Source organism: Amia ocellicauda, chromosome 10, assembly GCF_036373705.1.
Source record: "Amia ocellicauda isolate fAmiCal2 chromosome 10, fAmiCal2.hap1, whole genome shotgun sequence".
NCBI lineage: Eukaryota > Metazoa > Chordata > Actinopteri > Amiiformes > Amiidae > Amia > Amia ocellicauda.
Window position 1 is genome coordinate 844,946 of NC_089859.1, and position 17,842 is coordinate 862,787.

The window sequence follows — 17,842 nt, forward strand, 5'->3', positions numbered from 1 at the left end:
CCTGAAACATTTCATTCTGAAATCAAAACAAATTATTTTTAGTGCAGCTAATTATCGAGAAAAAGAGCGAGTGCTGGGAAAGAAATGGCCCAGTTTACTGTTGAACGGTAACCCATTAAAGCACCAGTCAGCCAAGGTACAGCATGTTTCTTGTACTCGAAGACTGACTTGGTTTTCCTTACAATCCTGCACTACCAGAACGTGCTTTCTATCTGGGCAGCAATTAAAATGAAACAAGACTGACATCAGTTATACCTGTATGCAACACTTTGAGGGATACAGAAAGGATGTGGAGGAAGGTGGTATTCTTCTCTATCTGGAAACTTCTGAACAGTAAATGACTAAAATGATTGTATTGGGAATGCTGTTATTAAGGTACAAAATTGCGGTTCCTCAGCAGTTCACCTGCAGTTGCAAAGCAGTTTCCCTACACTCCATACTCAAATGTGAAAATCAATCTTCCCTGCAGATTACATTCTCAGCTACGTTGACGGTATTCCCCCTTCACTGCTGGAGCTATTTATGTTGTCCTGAAGGAGTAAAGTCAATTCGTTTCCTTTTTATTTACTACCTCTAGAATTGAAGGAGCAGTTTATCCCTCCCCCCGCACCGACTTCCCGTATTTTCAAGTGTTACAGTTATTAAAATGGAAAGAAAATTGCTGGGTGAGAGAAACTTAATTCCTTTTCGTCATTAAGGTCTGCCGTCAATCTGAAGCAAATAAAGGGCGTGGTCTTTAGCACTGAGAAATACATCAAACCCTCTTTAAAATGAACTTCTCTATCCCCTGCCCTGCCCTTGTTACCTAGAAACCCTTCTGTGAAAGAGGAATCCCAGCGAGACCGACACACTGCAGACAGCATCTTACAGGGTGGGGGACCGGAGAAAACCTCTGACACAACCCCGGCAGGAAATCTCAGGATTTTGTTTGCGTTCACCTCATTTCTTATAGTTAAAAGGTGCTACAGAGAAAGAATACTGAGGTAGCCAACAGACTTCAGCCTTTTAGCTCTGCTGAGTTAAAATAAATATTGGTATTGCAAGATAAAAAATACAGCAATCAAGAAAAAAGTATCGGCAGGAAATTAAACCTATGCAGAACATAACCACTTTCTATTCCCACTGACTGAAGAAGTAAACACAGGCATACTCTCTGACATTATATAGATATTAAATCATACACTGGACAGTCAAATCGGATACATTTTTAATTCAACTTACCTCTTAACGTCGATTCATCGTTGCCCTTATTGTCCGAGAGATTTCGACATAATTGTAAACTGAAAGAAAGAAAGCAAAGCATATGTTTTAATTCAGCACGGCCATTAATTATATTCAAAGATCATCAGTGTGTTCATTTCTATGTAAAGAAGAGTGAGGGGGTCCTTTTCCAATTCTTTCAATTCTGGGGTATAATGTGTTAAATAATGAGAAGCCAGTTTAATCAAACAGTTGTTTGCAAAAGATATTGGGATTGTTCTCAAAGAAATGCTGTGCCAACTCCCGTCTTTGACCCGAGCTGCCTTTCTAAACAAAATCATTCAATATCAAATTTGTCAAGTTATACAGTTGAATTTTAACAAAACTTGTCAAACAACACTAATTTTAAACATGAACCATCTGTTTTCTACAGCGTCTCTTGGGTGAAAAAGCACAGGAGACTGCTTGCCTTACAAAATGGACTGAAAAATGGTTCAATGAACATGAAGTCACTACAAGCCAAGAAGCCCAAAGCCTCTCCTCACCACAGGGTCTACTGAACGAGGTTTCTAACCCGAGCACATGGTGGCTTTCTGAAGATACATTTAGTGTAATAACACATCAGCATGTTGCTTTTTCTAAACCAGCGCTCTCAATCTCAGTTCCTGGAGGCCCTCCTGGATTCTGTTCCAACCCTGAACCGAGGAACTCCGCTGGTCTGATTTGCCGATTAAGTGGATCTTTTTAATACTTCTCTACAGATGGCAAATTATGTTAGAACAATTGCCGCCTTGAATCAAAAGGTCACTGAAAGCCATCAACTGAAAAAGCCATAAAACACTGTTATACGTGTTTAATTGATCAAATAACTAGATAAATTAAGTAATTGAAAGTTCTCGTTGGAACGAAAACAAGCAGCAGCCCGCAGGCGCCCGGGCAGCGAGCCGGTCTCGTTTCAGTAAGCTGGTATTTATGTGTACACATTGTTTTCATTTTCTACTTCTTGATAAGGTTCTACCGTTAGCCTTGAATCTGTGCAGGGTATTTGCTCTGGAAGTGGAAGGTTCCTCACAGCTGTCTTTTTCGGGAGCAGCTGCAAGTGACATTTCACAAGCCTCGTCAGGAACTTACTGGTCCTCTGAGTTTCATTCCAAGCAAACTCTTACTTAGTTGGACGTTTCTTTTTAATTGTTTTATTAGTAGCTTTTCTTTTTCTGCTCTAGGCCCTGGTGTTCCAAAAATGCATTGTTGTTGCCAAGACCTTGAGCAAACGCTTCCGTTCCCTCAAGTGCTGCTCCCTTAAACCCGTCTACGCAACCCTCAAGGTCCTCTCACAATGGGCACGTCGCGAGACAACCTCCACATCAATGCCTTTTTGGGACGCCTTCAAGTTTGCTTTCATATCAAACACGCTCAAGTCATTAGAATGCAAGAAACAGTCAGTCAACATGACAATGCTAGAGCACTACCTTGCGATACACAGCAGGATCCAAATCCAGAGAAAATACATCTGTAATTTATGCATTGCATTGCCTTGTGTCAGAAGAAAACGACAAACAGGGAGCAGGCCACTCTGAGGAAAGTCAGTCTGGAAAGAAAAGCAGTGCCTGTAGAAACACAGTGAATACTCAGGGAAGCTACTGGCACTGTGAAAACTATCTGTGCAAACAAGCTACACACTGAGAAAACAGGTGGCTAGGAGCTGGAATGTGATTGGTTACATCTACTGTACTGTGTTGTGTGTAATGTGTGGACTTGCATGTCTTGATGCAACGCTTCCAGTTTGCAAGTGTGACTGTCTGTAATGTACACAGTTATTAAAGCATAGTGTGTATTATGTTAACAATTAATAATGCACAAAGCACTGTACAAAAGATTCAGATAATTATCATTAGTAATTCGTTAAGTGGCTCAACTCCTTATGTTCCATTTATTGTCATTAAAACAGCTCACCTCAAGGAGCCCAAGTATTTTCTAATGCAGAACATTATTAAATGGAATGAGTTTTAAAAAGGTTTTATCAAAGAGTTCTCTTAAAGGGTCTGATTAGCCTAAATGATTGAAAGCTCAAGGGAAACAAAAAACAGAAAGCACAATCCAGAAGACTAGGAAAGGGAAACCACTACAAAGACACAATTGGCTCTTGCTTTAATACAACTCAATGTAAAGCACATGGGCTGACAAGATTCGATGTTAAAGTACAAGAAGTCTGCATGTTTTTGGCCACGCAAATGGGTTGTTCTGAGCACGTTTTATTTTGCCCTTTAGCAGGATTCAACAGAACAGAATATCGTAACATTCTGGCAAGACAAGGTTCCCTCTACAAAACAAAATGTCCTTGCACCCCCGATTTAAGATAGCTAGTTATGTCTGTCAGTTCTCCATTAAAATGAAAATGTTGTTTTTGTAAATCTAGGATAACTGGACTGGGCTCTGAAGAATCAAGTTAAATTTACTCTGATCAACCCTGATGCTGCCCAGCACTGTGACAATCTAAAATAAACAGAGAAACTTTTAAAGGAATGCTTTACTATATTCTATTATACACTTTTACTGCATTGTTTGGGTATGCCAATTATTTGGTTAATTTATCCGGTTATATCTTTTGTAATGGTCCAAATATTAATACAGTGACAGGCGTTTCAAAACCAATTTTAAAATCATATTAATAACAATTAAAAATGGAAAGAAAAAACAAAAATCAACCCATACACATCCAATTGTTATGTTCAAAAATAATTTAATATCTTTTTTGTTTCCATTTTGTCACAGGGGATTATCATTTTGTATGGAACTGTGTTTCCTTGGTCTTACATCTCTCTCAAATCGAGTGCAGTCTTGCCATGTCTATCTTTGTTTGCAAATTACCTCCCTGCCTCCTGAATATACTACCAGATCCCTAGTGGATAAACAGACAGTGCCCTGGGACATTCACACCCTCATATTTCTGCCTGCACTGTAGATTCCCAGCATGTTGTTTGTACAGTATTGCATATCTCCCTGACATCTAAGAAAACAAACCCGAGTCAGCATCAGTTTGATATCGAACCAAACACACACAAAATATAAACCACATAAACAATAACAAATAAGTGGATGCATTTGTTTTATTTGCCTTTTCCCTCCAGGGAAAGAAGTTATAAAGATTCATAGCTAATGTAATTCCTCTGAAGCATGCTGATAACAAAATTGATCAGCAAATGAGAAATAACAGTTTGGAGAAACACCTGAGGCAAAACTACCTTGAGGTATTAGAACCTCATAATAAGAAAATTCAATTTAAAAAAACATCTGCAGTCTGCAATGTTTTCATACATTTTTGTGGTGACAGCTATTCTTCACTCTTACCTCACAGATGTAAAAGCATGTATTTGTTTCAATAAACAATTTTCTCCATTTCAAATTCTTCACCACTGTCTAAAGTGCTGTCTAAATACGTAACTGAATGATCTGCATGCGAGTTAAACATTGTGGATAGACCACTTCCTCCTGATGCTTCACAATTTACTCATCTAAATTTGGTAAACTGTTTTCTAGTGAAATTAAATGTGTACAATAACTCTCTTCCATCACTGTGGACTCTTTCTAGACTTCCCACTTGAAGGGTAACTAGTTTTTAAATGAGGACAATACGCTTTGGGGCAAAAAGCTTTGAAATCCAGTTTAGTTTCTTGGTGCGTTGGCAACTCTGTACATGTTCTCTAATATTCTGGGCCTCAATTCATTCAAACATGGCTTCCAATTAAAAGCCCTTGGGGGACCACTCTCTCTTCTGATTTTCACCACACCCAAACTCTTAATTGCCTAGAATTACTGAGCCCTGATTTAATTTTTTTTTTTTTCCTGTTCTTCGGTTATCAAAGTTTTATCAAAAACTGTTACTGTCTGAAACTGTCCTGAACAACAGTTAATGAAGCACAGATACAGGTGTTATTGTACCAGACACTTCCATAATTAGCAGTACTAATGATGTCTGGGCACAGTTAGGCACATTGCAGACACCTGAGCAAGTTTTTTTTCATATGGATAAAATTAGACAAATCTGTAGGCTATTTTGTAGGGCTGGGAAGACTGATCGACACATAGGGAAAATAAAAATAGATTTTTAATACAAGGAGTTTGATTTGTGAGAGAGTGAGTGGCAAATTCTGGCAATGAGTTTAGTCTCCTGTACTGTATAGTATCCTATGCAATTATAGTACTTAAAATAATACTGCTGATTATTACGCATGTTGTTGGTGTATTTTACGGTAGCCGAAAAGACAGTAGACGAAAGACTAAAGTTGCTTAATCGAACTGGATAGATATATTTTTAAATGGCATCGAATGTCTGGACATTTTTCACTAACAAATTGTTAAATTCTCTCGAAAGTTAAATGGGTCTTTTGCGAGAATGTGCCAAGCTATTCCAGAAAAACAACAAAATGTGTGATTTTGACTTCCACATGAATTGCAAATTACTAAATTATACCCTTTAGATTTATAAAAAGTATGAAGTGGCTTCTAACAATAAAATCCAACTACTATAGAATACAGATTTGTATATTGCGATTGGGTGGTAGGTCCAAGTTTTGATCTGGTCTAGTCCTCAATGAGGCTCCATTCCACCAAAAATTAAACTGAAAAGTTTAGGAGACACCTGTCTGCGTCAACTTACTTTGCGAAGAAAATTGAGCCTCAAACTTTTGTCAGCAGGGAAATCACCTGATCGTGGATATAATGACAAACGACATCAGTGAGTATTGTCGTGGGGGCTGAATTCCAAAAAAATATTGCTAACCTTGCTTTGGGCAATGCAATGCGCAGTCGAAATTAATTACGCTTAATCATATACGTGCAAAAGAGAAGCTCCAATGGGATTTAACTGGGTGTGATTCAATGTCCATTACAGCTCAATAGGAACATCAGCGACTACCCCACCTGCATTGGTGGAAAAACAATCAAACACGCTTTCCCAAGCTCGCATCCCTGGCTCTGCACACGCTGGGCATTCCTGATACTTCTGTGCCAACCGAACGAGTGTCCAGCGAAGCGGGAATAAGTCAACAAACTGTTCTTCTTTGACACCAAAAAATGTGGATGTCATAGTCTTTATTAATAACATTAAATAAATCTCCAAGATGCCAAAAACAGACTTTGTCAATACATTGGATGTTGTTGACTACTGTTATTTTTTTAAATTAGATTTATTTTTCAAACACCCATCAAAACACTCAGAAAGTAAGAAGTGCAACATTTATTTTTTTTATATTTTGAGTAATTTAAGTTTAATAATATCATATATATCTCAATACAAAAAGTAAAAAATAAGGACAGGAAAACCTGCACTTGACCATGCGTGCATGGGACACCTTTATTGGTACAGAACTTCAAATGTCTAATTTTCCCTACACTATAATGCAGATTCATTTTACACAGAAAAAGGTGGCAATAGTTGGCCAAATATTAAAAGTGGTAAATGTTCAGCTATAAATATTGTAAAAGTTGCTGTGGGCTGCAGCCCACTCCGGCTGCACTGGGAGGATGAGATCAAAGTTAAGCTTATTAAATCATCAATATGCAAGAGCATGGCATCTCACTTTGTACCCAAGAAGAAATCTGTTGGGAGAGCAAGTGCACAGAAAAGTCTGCAGTTAATACATCTGCACGACAATCAGAAAACTCATGTTGAACACCATATTTGTTGTGTTTTTTTCTGTTTATTTGCTTGTGTGTGTGACGTCTCATCTTGTAACATCTCTTGATGTTCTAGACAAGCATTAAAACTCAACTTAATCCAGATCCAAGTCTACCAAAAGAGACCATACTTCCAGAGCTATTCAACTGAGTGGAACTGGGAGAGAAACTGACCTTGACAGCTCAATCTTAGATGATTTGCACACTTTGACAGTTACTCTTTTAACTTGAAACTAGACTATAACATACTGAAAGTTCAAACTCCACAAAACGAGTTTGCATTGCCACATAAAGCAGGCAATATAATGAACAAATGCATTTCACATTAATAACTGTGGACTGGATGTTGAATTGTTGAGGGATGCAAATATATGCATAATCTAAGTGTCAGAGTATTTCAGAATTATCAATATTATCTACATCTAGCTCTTCAGTAGATATGTTCCTACCTGCAGCATATGCCTATATTTTGTGAATTGTAGATTATATTTCCCAATGCAACACTTGTTACCAGACTAATTAAGGTTAAGGCAAGCTGGCATTTCATGACAAACAGAGTAATGGTATGGTGTAAATGGTTTGTGTTGAATGTGACATCTATTCTTAATGGTGGCAATTAAGTTAAATATCTGTAGAGGGTTTTAAATATATAGTGTGTATAAAACAGATCAGATTATTTTGAAGTAGCACAAAGGAGAAAAAAAGTTATTTTATAAGTTATATAAAAGTTCAAAACATTTTAGTTGTTTGAAATAATATGCTAAAATATACCAGTAGTTCAAGGTTTATGCTCCTCCCATTATCGGCAGACTGTACGCATAATTCACAACATGGTTACAAAAAGTGTCAAAACAAAAGCCACAACAAATCTGTTCAAATGTCATTAACGGCAGTATTTTATATTTAAACAAATCTTAAGGCATAACAGGATAAGAATATTATTAACAGTGGAAGTGAGTGCTTTAGATTGAACTCTCAACTGTGCAGCCCTACAACCCCAACTCGGCTGCTTTCATCCTTTCGGTATATACAGTAATCACACCCATCTTTAATAATTAAAACAGACATCTGAGCACAGACTGCCCAATAACCCCGCGTTTCAATTGCCAGTTTAACCGAGCTGCTGATCTGGGCATTTGCGCCGATGTCGTGACTGAGCCTCAGGAAGGTGCGTCGCCACAGCACAGTGCGCCACGCCGGCACCGCAGCGCAGACGGCCGCGCACTGCGTTCAAAAGCACACACGCCTCGCTTTCCCCGCACGATTCACGCACACACGCCGCTCATTTCCCCGGGATCATGGGCCGGGCGCACTGCTCGTGTATACCGGACCCATGCCGGGCCGGGAGCACCCGGCCCAGAGAGGAGCTATGGAGGTGCTGATGGACACACAATGCACAGGTCCTGTGCTCCGGCTGTGGAGACGACTAACCCGCCCGCAGACGCATGTGCTTCCTCACCCCCGCCGCGCCCGGGTGTCTATGCGTTTAAAATAACAACAGAAGGCTACTCACAACTCATTTTTTCCTGATTTTTCCCAATTTTTGATCCAATCAGTAGGGAGGACCACTGCCGCCATCTTCCCCACTATACCGCACTTAGCCCGGATGTTTAGCACAAAGCGCCGGGTCAAAGGACGCGCCCCGGTGCATGATGGGATTCCGGAAATGCGTGCAGGCGTGCCATCTTGGGCGGCGGAGAACCCAGCGGCCATCAGAGCGGAACCGCGCAGGCGCACAGAAGCGCGCTGGGGTGCCCTGGATAATAGCATGATAATATTCTTATATCGACCACCCCTTTCATTTGTATTGTGAAACTTTATGGGTGTAAATTCTAAAGTATATTATTATTATTATTATTATTATTATTATTTCTTTCTTAGCAGACGCCCTTATCCAGTGCAAAAAATACAGTTCAAGGCACAAAACATTTCAAATTCCAATTTACATAATACATTGCAATTCAAAGCACAGTACATTTTACAAATTCAATTTTACACAAGTTTATACAATATTAGGTCTAACATCCTGGATTGTAAAAGCAGAGTGCAGACAAGATGTTAGGTCACAGTCAAGGCCAAGGGGAAGGGAGCAGATGGGAGGTAAAAATAACACGAGTATTAGTAACACAAGGCAAGAAGTATGATAAAACGTTGTAAAGTGCTACCTTACAGGAGAGTAAATGACTAAACTACAAGTATTGTCTGAAAAGATGCGTCTTCAGTAAGCGCCAGAAGGAGGTCAAGGACTCGCTGTTTTGACTTCGGTGGGCAGGTCGTTCCACCATTTAGGGTTCAGGGATGAGAAGGAGCGGCTCTGGAGGAAGGGGAGTGGAGAGGAGGCAGAGTTAGCCTTCTGGCACTGGAGGAGCACAGAGGTCTAGAGGGGATGTATGGAGAGACGAGGGTCTGAAGGTAGCTTGGTGCAGTGTGGTCAAGACAGCGGTAGGTGTCTGTACAATCTTTAGGATGCATTATTGATCAGGAACCACAGAGCACTCAAAGGATATATTTATCAAATATGTTTTAATGTATTAGATTAAATGTGTTTTATATGTTAATTAAATTATACCTTTATTATTTATTCCACACACACACTGAAATATTGACATTCCTATGACTAGTTTAGTTTAGTTTTCTCCAATATACCTAACTAATGATTATACAAGTTTTATAACTTGACAAAGAAACAATTATCATATAACCACACAGATAAGAGAACACAGTTTTTCCACAGTGTAGGCAGAGGAAAACTTTGGATTTTTTTTTTTTTTTTAAGTTGGTACAATTTTGCAGTTTCCTGTAGTGCATTCAAGATAAAGGTGGCTGTCCGTTTACGCCCATGTTGGCACTGAAAGGTAGAAATGGTTCTGCTGACATATCCTGTCAATCTACACAATCACATCCCTGTACCTGTCACTAATGAAGCCAAGCCCCATTAGCCTGTGTGATGCCAATACAGGTGTACTCAAAGTGACAGGTTGAGGGTAAACTTGGTTCACTTTTATATCAGTGACTCAGACCAAATAAGACTGGTTCAGTTTCTCTATGATGGCTATAAACAGAGGAGTTGAGCACCCTGCCAGTGCTACAGACAAATACCAGGGCATCAATACCAGCTTGAATTTCAGAGGCCGCAGCATTTGACAGTTGAAGGTGCTAGAAAAACCTGTAATGCCTGTTTCCACATACATAAATGACATTGCAGAATGTACCAGTCTGTTGAACTGTAGGTAAAAAAGTTGGGAGACATCCAATTGTAAAACCTGTAGAATAAATTAAAAAAAACATAGATTTACTTCTCATTTTGCATTAAAATGAGATGGCAAATTGTTAAAAACAGTTTGAACAATGCACGTAATAAAGTAGCACTTAAGGTAGGAATATATTCGCTAAAACTTTGGTGGTTTGTAATGCAGTGAAAAGTGAAGTCACCTGGGTGTATGTGGGTAGGAGTCAAGTAATGGAAGAGTGAAAATGAAAAGGGAAGGGAAAACATTGACCAGTTCATGCCACTTACCACTAGGTGTCACTTCTGTAAAATGTTTTAAAGAACTAAGATCTGAAACTATAGTAAAAAAGAAATGCCATTGAGGCTTCTGCCTTCAGTATATAACATAAAATGAATTGTAAAAAGTAAGTAAGATGACCAGAGATCCATTCCTCCCATACTTGTGTGCCCATGTTAATAACTTTAGGAGGAATATGAACCTGTGACAATAAAAAGGTGAACCTAAAATAGTTCCTTTACATTCATTTTCTTTAATTTTAATTATTTTAAATATGTAAAAATCCTGGCTGATAATTGTCAATATGTTGTATTCCTGTATTAAGTCACATGTAATCTCTCAATTGTATTATTATTGTTATTATGCTATGCAGTGATAATTCAATTTACATTCATCCTGCATAATCGCCATAGCAGTCCTCTCCTCATGAGGTTTATTAGAACCTCATAGGGTGTTGAAAGATCTATTATTATTATTATTATTATTATTATTATTATTATTATTATTATTTCTTGGCAGACACCCTTATCCAGGGCGACTTACAACATAAGTGCAATACAAAGTGCAAGAATACAGTTAAGTACAAGGCATCAAACATTACAAATTCAAATTTACATTAAACAGAGCAATTCAAAGTAAAATACATTTTGCAACTTCCAATTTACACAAATAAGTACAGTAAGTGAGGTCATACATCCTGGACGGTAAAAGCTAAGTGCTGTCAAGATGTAGGGTCACAGTCAAGGGCTACGGGAAAGGGAGCAAGGAGGAAAACAATAAATAATACAAGTATTAGTAATGCAAGAAACATGGTAAAATGCTGTGAAGCGCTATCTTATGGGGATTAAAAGGACTAATATTACTGTCTGAAAAGATGTGTCTTGAGTAAGCACCAGAAGGAGGTCAAGGACTCTGCTATGTGTCTGACAAGGACTTTACAATATTGTGGCTGACTTTTCTTGTCATATCTTATTATTATTATTATTATTATTATTATTATTATTATTATTATTATTATTACAGTTTTTCTCGATTGCTTGAGCACATTTTTCCAAACAGAATTCACTTTTTCAAAACAATTAACACACAGCCCTAAACTGAAACACGTTGGCTAAAATGACACATTTCAATTGCAAAATGCACTGAGACTCTCAAAACATTAAATACATGACACAAAATTAAGTACCTCCATCAAAACATACAACTTGTGATCTAATGAAAAGATATTTCAATCATTCATTACATAATAGCGCAATAAATACTAACTTTCAATATCCCGTTAACCCACTTTGACGTGTCTGTGCCATTTGTTTATACTATAATTACAGTATCTACCATAAAAGTAAACAGGTTATCACAGCATGCGCTGTATTATTTTTTTCCTAAAATGATTTTACCAAAGCTGATCAATGCAGAAGGAATGTCACTCAAGAGCAGGAATATCCAGAAGCAACAGGCTATATTTGACCTTTTTTCATTTTGTCCCTTACAAATACAATGATGATGTAGAAACAGAGAATACAAATAAAATACTCCAAGCTGACAAATCAATCAAAACAAAGCCATGTCAAAACAGTCAACACAATACAGTATACACCCTCTCTTGTCTGGTGGAACCAATCTCTGGTGCATCAAGAATTGTGAGGAGATGTTCTGTATTGTAGGGGCCAGTTGTAGGGATATGGCAAAGAACCCCACCGCTGGAGAGAGCGGCACACATGGTGATGTGTACCCCCCTTCACACATTCACCAGTGGGGTTCCTCCTCAACATTTGAAAGGTTGAAGGCGGCTTCACTCATATAAATTGCAGTAATGTATGGGGAGCTCTTTGTATTCCTCTTTGAGCTACTCCACCACCACACATCTGATCCCCTCTTCCTTTATGGGCAGCTCTACCTCTCCTTTGCCCTTGCCCTTGTGCATGTACTTGTCCTTGCCCTTACCCTCAGCCTCTTACTTGGGCCTTCCTTGCAAGCAGCTCAAATGTGAGCTCTTTTATGCATAAATAAGGACTGCTTGCTGAATGAACAATTGTGCAAAAACGTTTTGCACACATGCAGAAGAGGTTCACATCCATGGGAGTAATTTTGTAGTAGATGTTACCAAATGTTTTAATTTTGTTTGACATGATTTACTCAACTGAGATTTGTGTCTTTTGTAGAGAGCTGTGCTTACTGTTTTGCAAAAATGTGGTTAACATTTGCATTATGTGTGAAAGCTATGAGAAATGACTTAGTGTTTTGCAAAAATGAATACTGTTGTGCTCATTAGGTTAAGATGGAGAGCCCCATACATGGGTGATAGGTAACCTTTCTGACAATGAGAATTTTCACAATCAGAAATGTAACAGTAACTGGAATGTCTACAAATTACACTTGATCCACAAACAAGTGCTGATTATAATACTTTACAGACCTTTTGGAGAGGTGATACAATTTCGAGAACCGAATCTTTTCGTTTTCTTGCTCTAGTATTGAAAAAGTACACAAAATGGTTTTTGTAATCAGAATTACAATTTAAAGGCATTTTACAGAAACATACATATATGTAATACTTATTGCATTTATATTGTAGTGATTTTAGACAATTCTCAGGATGAAGAAGTAACACATTTATTTACAAAAAAAGAATGTATACAGGTAAACCGGAGCTCCCCTCTCACATGAAGTGAACTCACATGTGAGCTGGAGAAGCCTTTTTGTATCTTCAGATAGACAATGGGTTACAGGATTATCTATAGAGGTGACTATTTCTTGTTAAAATACAGCACAAATAGATTTACCTCATGCATAATAATTAACATAGACCTGAGTTTGTTATTATTTATTTCTTAGCAGACACCCTTATCCAGGGCGACTTAAAAAATATAAGTGCAATACAAAGTGCAAAAATACTCTGCAGTTCAAGGCATACAACATTACAAATTCAAATTTTCATAATACAGTGCAATTCAAAGCATAATACATTTTACAAATTCTTGAAGTTATTATGTTTGAGGTGTTGATTGGTACTGGTCAGCGTTCTTGAGGCAGCAGATATTATCAAGACACTGTTTTAAGTGCTCCAAATACCAAATACCTGCGCCCCAAACCACCCTACCTTTGTACTGTTTTAGCTGATTAAATATCCTAAAGACAGTAGTTGATTGAATAACCTAAGACAACTACAAGAAACTAATAATTAAAGTAGCCCCCAGAAATTATTGCTAATGATTGCTTTATAGACAAAACTGAATAAACAACACGAAACCATTAACAATAAAAAGAAAATACAGAAAATAATGAAATTAAATATTCCCACTACATTACATACAGCAATATACACATAAATCAGCATTTTATAAAAAGTGTACTTTCCCTTTGAACAGTGATTTTTCCTTGAAAAAAAAAAAAAGGGTAATCCCCACGAGAAACTTCAAGTTTCCATTCATAACCAGATAAAGAGAACTTGGTTAGCAGACACTTGTTTCGGAAACAAAAAGTGTTACTGTTCCTGCCAAGTCAGCAGGAACAGAAATGGTTTCACGTAGCTTAAATTGTGGGAAATACACTTGGCATTGTCTTGACTGAATTTTATGCCACACTACAGTGCCTACCTAGAAAGATGTAAAATCCTTCATGACTACACACTACACACGACTTCACGACTTTACACACTAATGAAAAAGTTTTTTGTTACCATCCTAAGTTCAATAATCAATGGTGAGGTAAAGGAGTTCATGTTACTGCAAATAGAAGCTGCATAAGTGTAATTACAAATGGATACAATGTTCTTTATTGAATATAAAAGGTCAGTCCAAACTTTTGAAATAAATGTATTAGTTTCTCAATTTTTAAATCAATGTGAATGAAATTGTGGTCCACGTGATCAACACCATAATCTAAATAAGCAGAACAGTACACATTTTTGCAAGTCATTTATGGTTGATTTCACACAAAATTAAAATGTCAAGCACATGACACAAAAATCTATTGGTTTGTCAAACAAACCTGGCAAAACATAAGAACATAATAAAGAACGTCAGAAAGTGTCCAGTTGAGAGGAGGCCATTCGCCCCATCGTGCTCGTTTGGTGTCCATTAATAACTAAGTGATCAAGGATCCTATCCAGTCTGTTTTTGAATGTTCCCAAATTGTCTCTTCAGCCACATCGCTGGGGAGTTTGTTCAGATTGTGACGCCTCTCTGTGTGAAGAAGTGTCTCCTGTTTTCTGTCTTGAATGCCTTGAAGCCCAATTTCCATTTGTGTCCCCGGGTGCATGTGTCCCTGCTGATCTGGAAAAGGTCCTCTGGTTTGATGTGGTCGATGCCCTTCATGATTTTGAAGACTTGGATCAAGTCCCCACGTAGTCTCCTCTGTTCCAGGGTGAAAAGGTTCAGTCCCTCAGTCTCTCAGTAGGACTTTCCCTTCAAACCTGGAATAAGTCTGATTGCTCTCCTCTGAACTGCCTCTAGAGCAGCGATATCTTTCTTGAAGTGTGGAGCCCAGAACTGTCCACAGTATCCAGATGAGCTCTAACTAGTGCATTGTACAGTCTGAACATCACTGCCCTTGTTCTCAATTCTACACTTTTGACAATATACCCTAGCATTGTGTTTGCCTTTTTTATTGCTTCCCCACATTGTTTGGATGGAGAAAGTGAGGAGTCCACATAGACTCCTAGGTCTTTCTCATGCATTACTTCATCTAGTTCTATTCCTCCCGAAGCTTTCTGAGAATCTAAGTATATCAGATCATATGCTTTCACATGATCTACAGCTGCAGTTGCATGTTCAAAACATTATAATAAATTAGTAAGACATGGGGCTGGATTAAATCAAAACTTTGACCCACCCGCTAATAGAAAACTACACAACTTTACTCTGAAGACTCTGTATAGGAAAGTTGAAGAAAGAGTTTTGTGATAATTATATAATGTTTTATATTAATACTAGCATTAGAAGTAGCTTGTATGCAGGCTAAGCAAAAGGTCAACAAGGTTCATTTGTTAGAAACTCCTGTCAGTAATAAAAGATCACTCAGTGCCTACAGCTGTTTTGTTGAAAATCCATTTGTGATTTAATTGTTTCTCCAGATAGGCAGGAATTGTTCCTGTTAATGAGCGATTGACAGTAGGTAAATGATGACCATGGGATCGCATCTTCCTAGTGCACATCAAAAACAGACATCTGTTCTTTGGATCCCACACCTCCCATGAACATTACCAGGGTCAGAAATTGACAAATTGAGTTAGAAAGCACTGTACAATGCAACATCTTGCTGAATATCTGAGTTGGGTGGTCCGTAACACACTCCTACCATTAATCCTCCAGATCTTTTATTCAAAAGTTTAACCCACAAAGATTCTGTTTTGTTACTATGATCTAATTTGAGTTCTTCTGCCTCAATGTAATTTCTAACATATAATGCTAACCCCACCCCTGTATCCTTTCAACTTGTTTTCATCCCCATAATTTTGTGTAAGCCATGTTTCTGTCACTCCTACAACATCACAGTCACTCGCCAGCACTGTGGCTTCTAGGTCTAACATCTTGTTCCTTATACTCCTGGCATTGAGGTACAAACATTTCAGGAGTTTCCTACTAGCAGTTTCCCTTGGTTTTCTTTCCTTAGAGGAACATCTCCCATTGTCAGAGCTCCCTGCCCCCCTGGTCCCTAGTTTAAAAGATTCTCAATCACTCTGCACATACACTTTCCCAATGCATTAGCCCCCCTTCTGTTTAGATACAGACCGTCCGGTTTGTACAGGTCCCATCTATCCCATGAGAGAGACCAATGCTCCATAAACCTAAAACCCTCTTCCCTACACCAAGATTTCAACCACATATTAAACTTTCTAATCTCAGCCTGTCTCCCTGGCTTGGCACGTGGTACCGGAAGTATTTCAGAGAAAACCAATGTGGAGGTTCTGCTCTTTAGTTTTGTTCCTAACTCTTTGTCTTGCAGAATCTCTGTCCTACCTTTTCCTATGTCATTGGTTCCAATGTGGACCATGACCAGTGGATTCCCCCTGGCTTTGGCCAGCAGCCCGTCTACTAGTTTAGGGAGATCTGCAACCTGAGCAGATCAAGATACCATGCAGGTCTCCTTATACTAGAGCACACTGTGTGATCTACGCCTCTAAGGATTGAGTCTCCTACTATAACAACCTCCCTGTTCTGGGGGGGAGTGGGCACCAAGGTGCTCTGGTGCTCAACTGCCCTCCCATCACCCTCTGAGCTGTCACTGTCCAATTCGGTGTCCAGCAGTTGGAACCTGTTGGACAATTCTGGCTCTTGGGGTGTCTCTAGGGGTTGTGTGCGCCCTTTTCTGCGGTTATGACCTACTGTAACCCAGCAGTTCTCTACGTTGTCCTGCTCTAAGGTCTCAACTCTCCTAGGTTTTGGCTGCACACCATCTCTTTTATGGGCTGATTGACCAATTCTTCTGTATCCCTAATACAGTGCAGATCAACAAGCTGAGCCTCAAGATCACGGACCTTGATCTCTAGGACTTCAACATGTTGACAACGTTCACAAATTAAATCTTCTTGGATGAGTTCATCCAGGAAGGCAATCATTCTGCAAACCTGACACTGTATTGGCCACATGCTTCTAAATGTTAAAGTTTTTCTAGTCTCTTGGTTCCCGTTCCCTAGTCAACTGCTTTAACTTTTTGTGACCGAGAAACAGCACAGCTGAACTGAATTGAGGCAAACTACAGAAATGGAGAGTATGGTGGAAAGAACACCATCACACCAGTGTGGAATCAGACATTGTCCCAAACCACCACATACTGCATCCGTTCTGGTTGTTCCAGGCCTTGATCTTGTGGAATGAGGGTGTCATTGAGGGAATTCAAAACATTCAGGAGTTTTGCTGTATGGTATGGCCCCAAGACAACATTGTGGGCCACTACCCCATTCATTGATATTGTAACATTACAATCTGTGCTGCATTCACGTTGCCTGTGGCACACTGACCAATTACATTCCTTATTTTCCTTATTTTCCTCTCCTCTCCTCTCCTCTTCCTTCCCCACCTACTCTAGCTCCTCTCATTCTTACACCTCATCTTCTATTATTATTATTATAATTTTTATAATTTTTATTTCTTGGCAGACGCCCTTATCCAGGGCGACTTACAACATAAGTTACTTACTTCTACCTCTTTATCCAGGCTCCTCAACTGTTTGCTCAGGCTCCAGGCCTTTCACAGGTGACTCCTTTACACATAGCGAAGTGCTGAATGCTGTGTGAACAATTTAGCAAGTTGCACTTCCTGTATTGTGTGCTTTACCAACCCAGCTGATATCAATTTGATGGCAATTGAGCACATGCCATGTGAATTTGACAAGATGGCAAATTGAACTGAAAGTTTAACTTTAGGTAGAGTTTTGTTTGGAAAAATGGTATGTGCATTTTTATAATTTATGTGAAAACAAGCAAAAAGCTACTGTTAGTTTTGCTTACTATGGGTTTA

General features: G+C 38.8%; 1 protein-coding gene across 2 annotated transcripts in view; it reads right to left on the bottom strand.

The window, feature by feature from the left end:
• The window catches only part of thoc2 (THO complex 2), a 55,612-nt gene extending 47,004 nt beyond the window's left edge, over positions 1 to 8,608 (bottom strand). For both annotated transcript variants that reach the window (XM_066714675.1, XM_066714676.1), the window contains exons 1-2: positions 8,390 to 8,608; positions 1,222 to 1,280 (exon numbers count right to left, since the gene is read on the bottom strand). In XM_066714675.1, coding sequence (XP_066570772.1) covers positions 1,222 to 1,280; positions 8,390 to 8,589 — 259 coding nt within the window. In that variant the 5' untranslated portion in view covers positions 8,590 to 8,608. The remainder of the gene's footprint in view (positions 1 to 1,221; positions 1,281 to 8,389) is intronic.
• Positions 8,609 to 17,842: the final 9,234 nt, after the last annotated feature.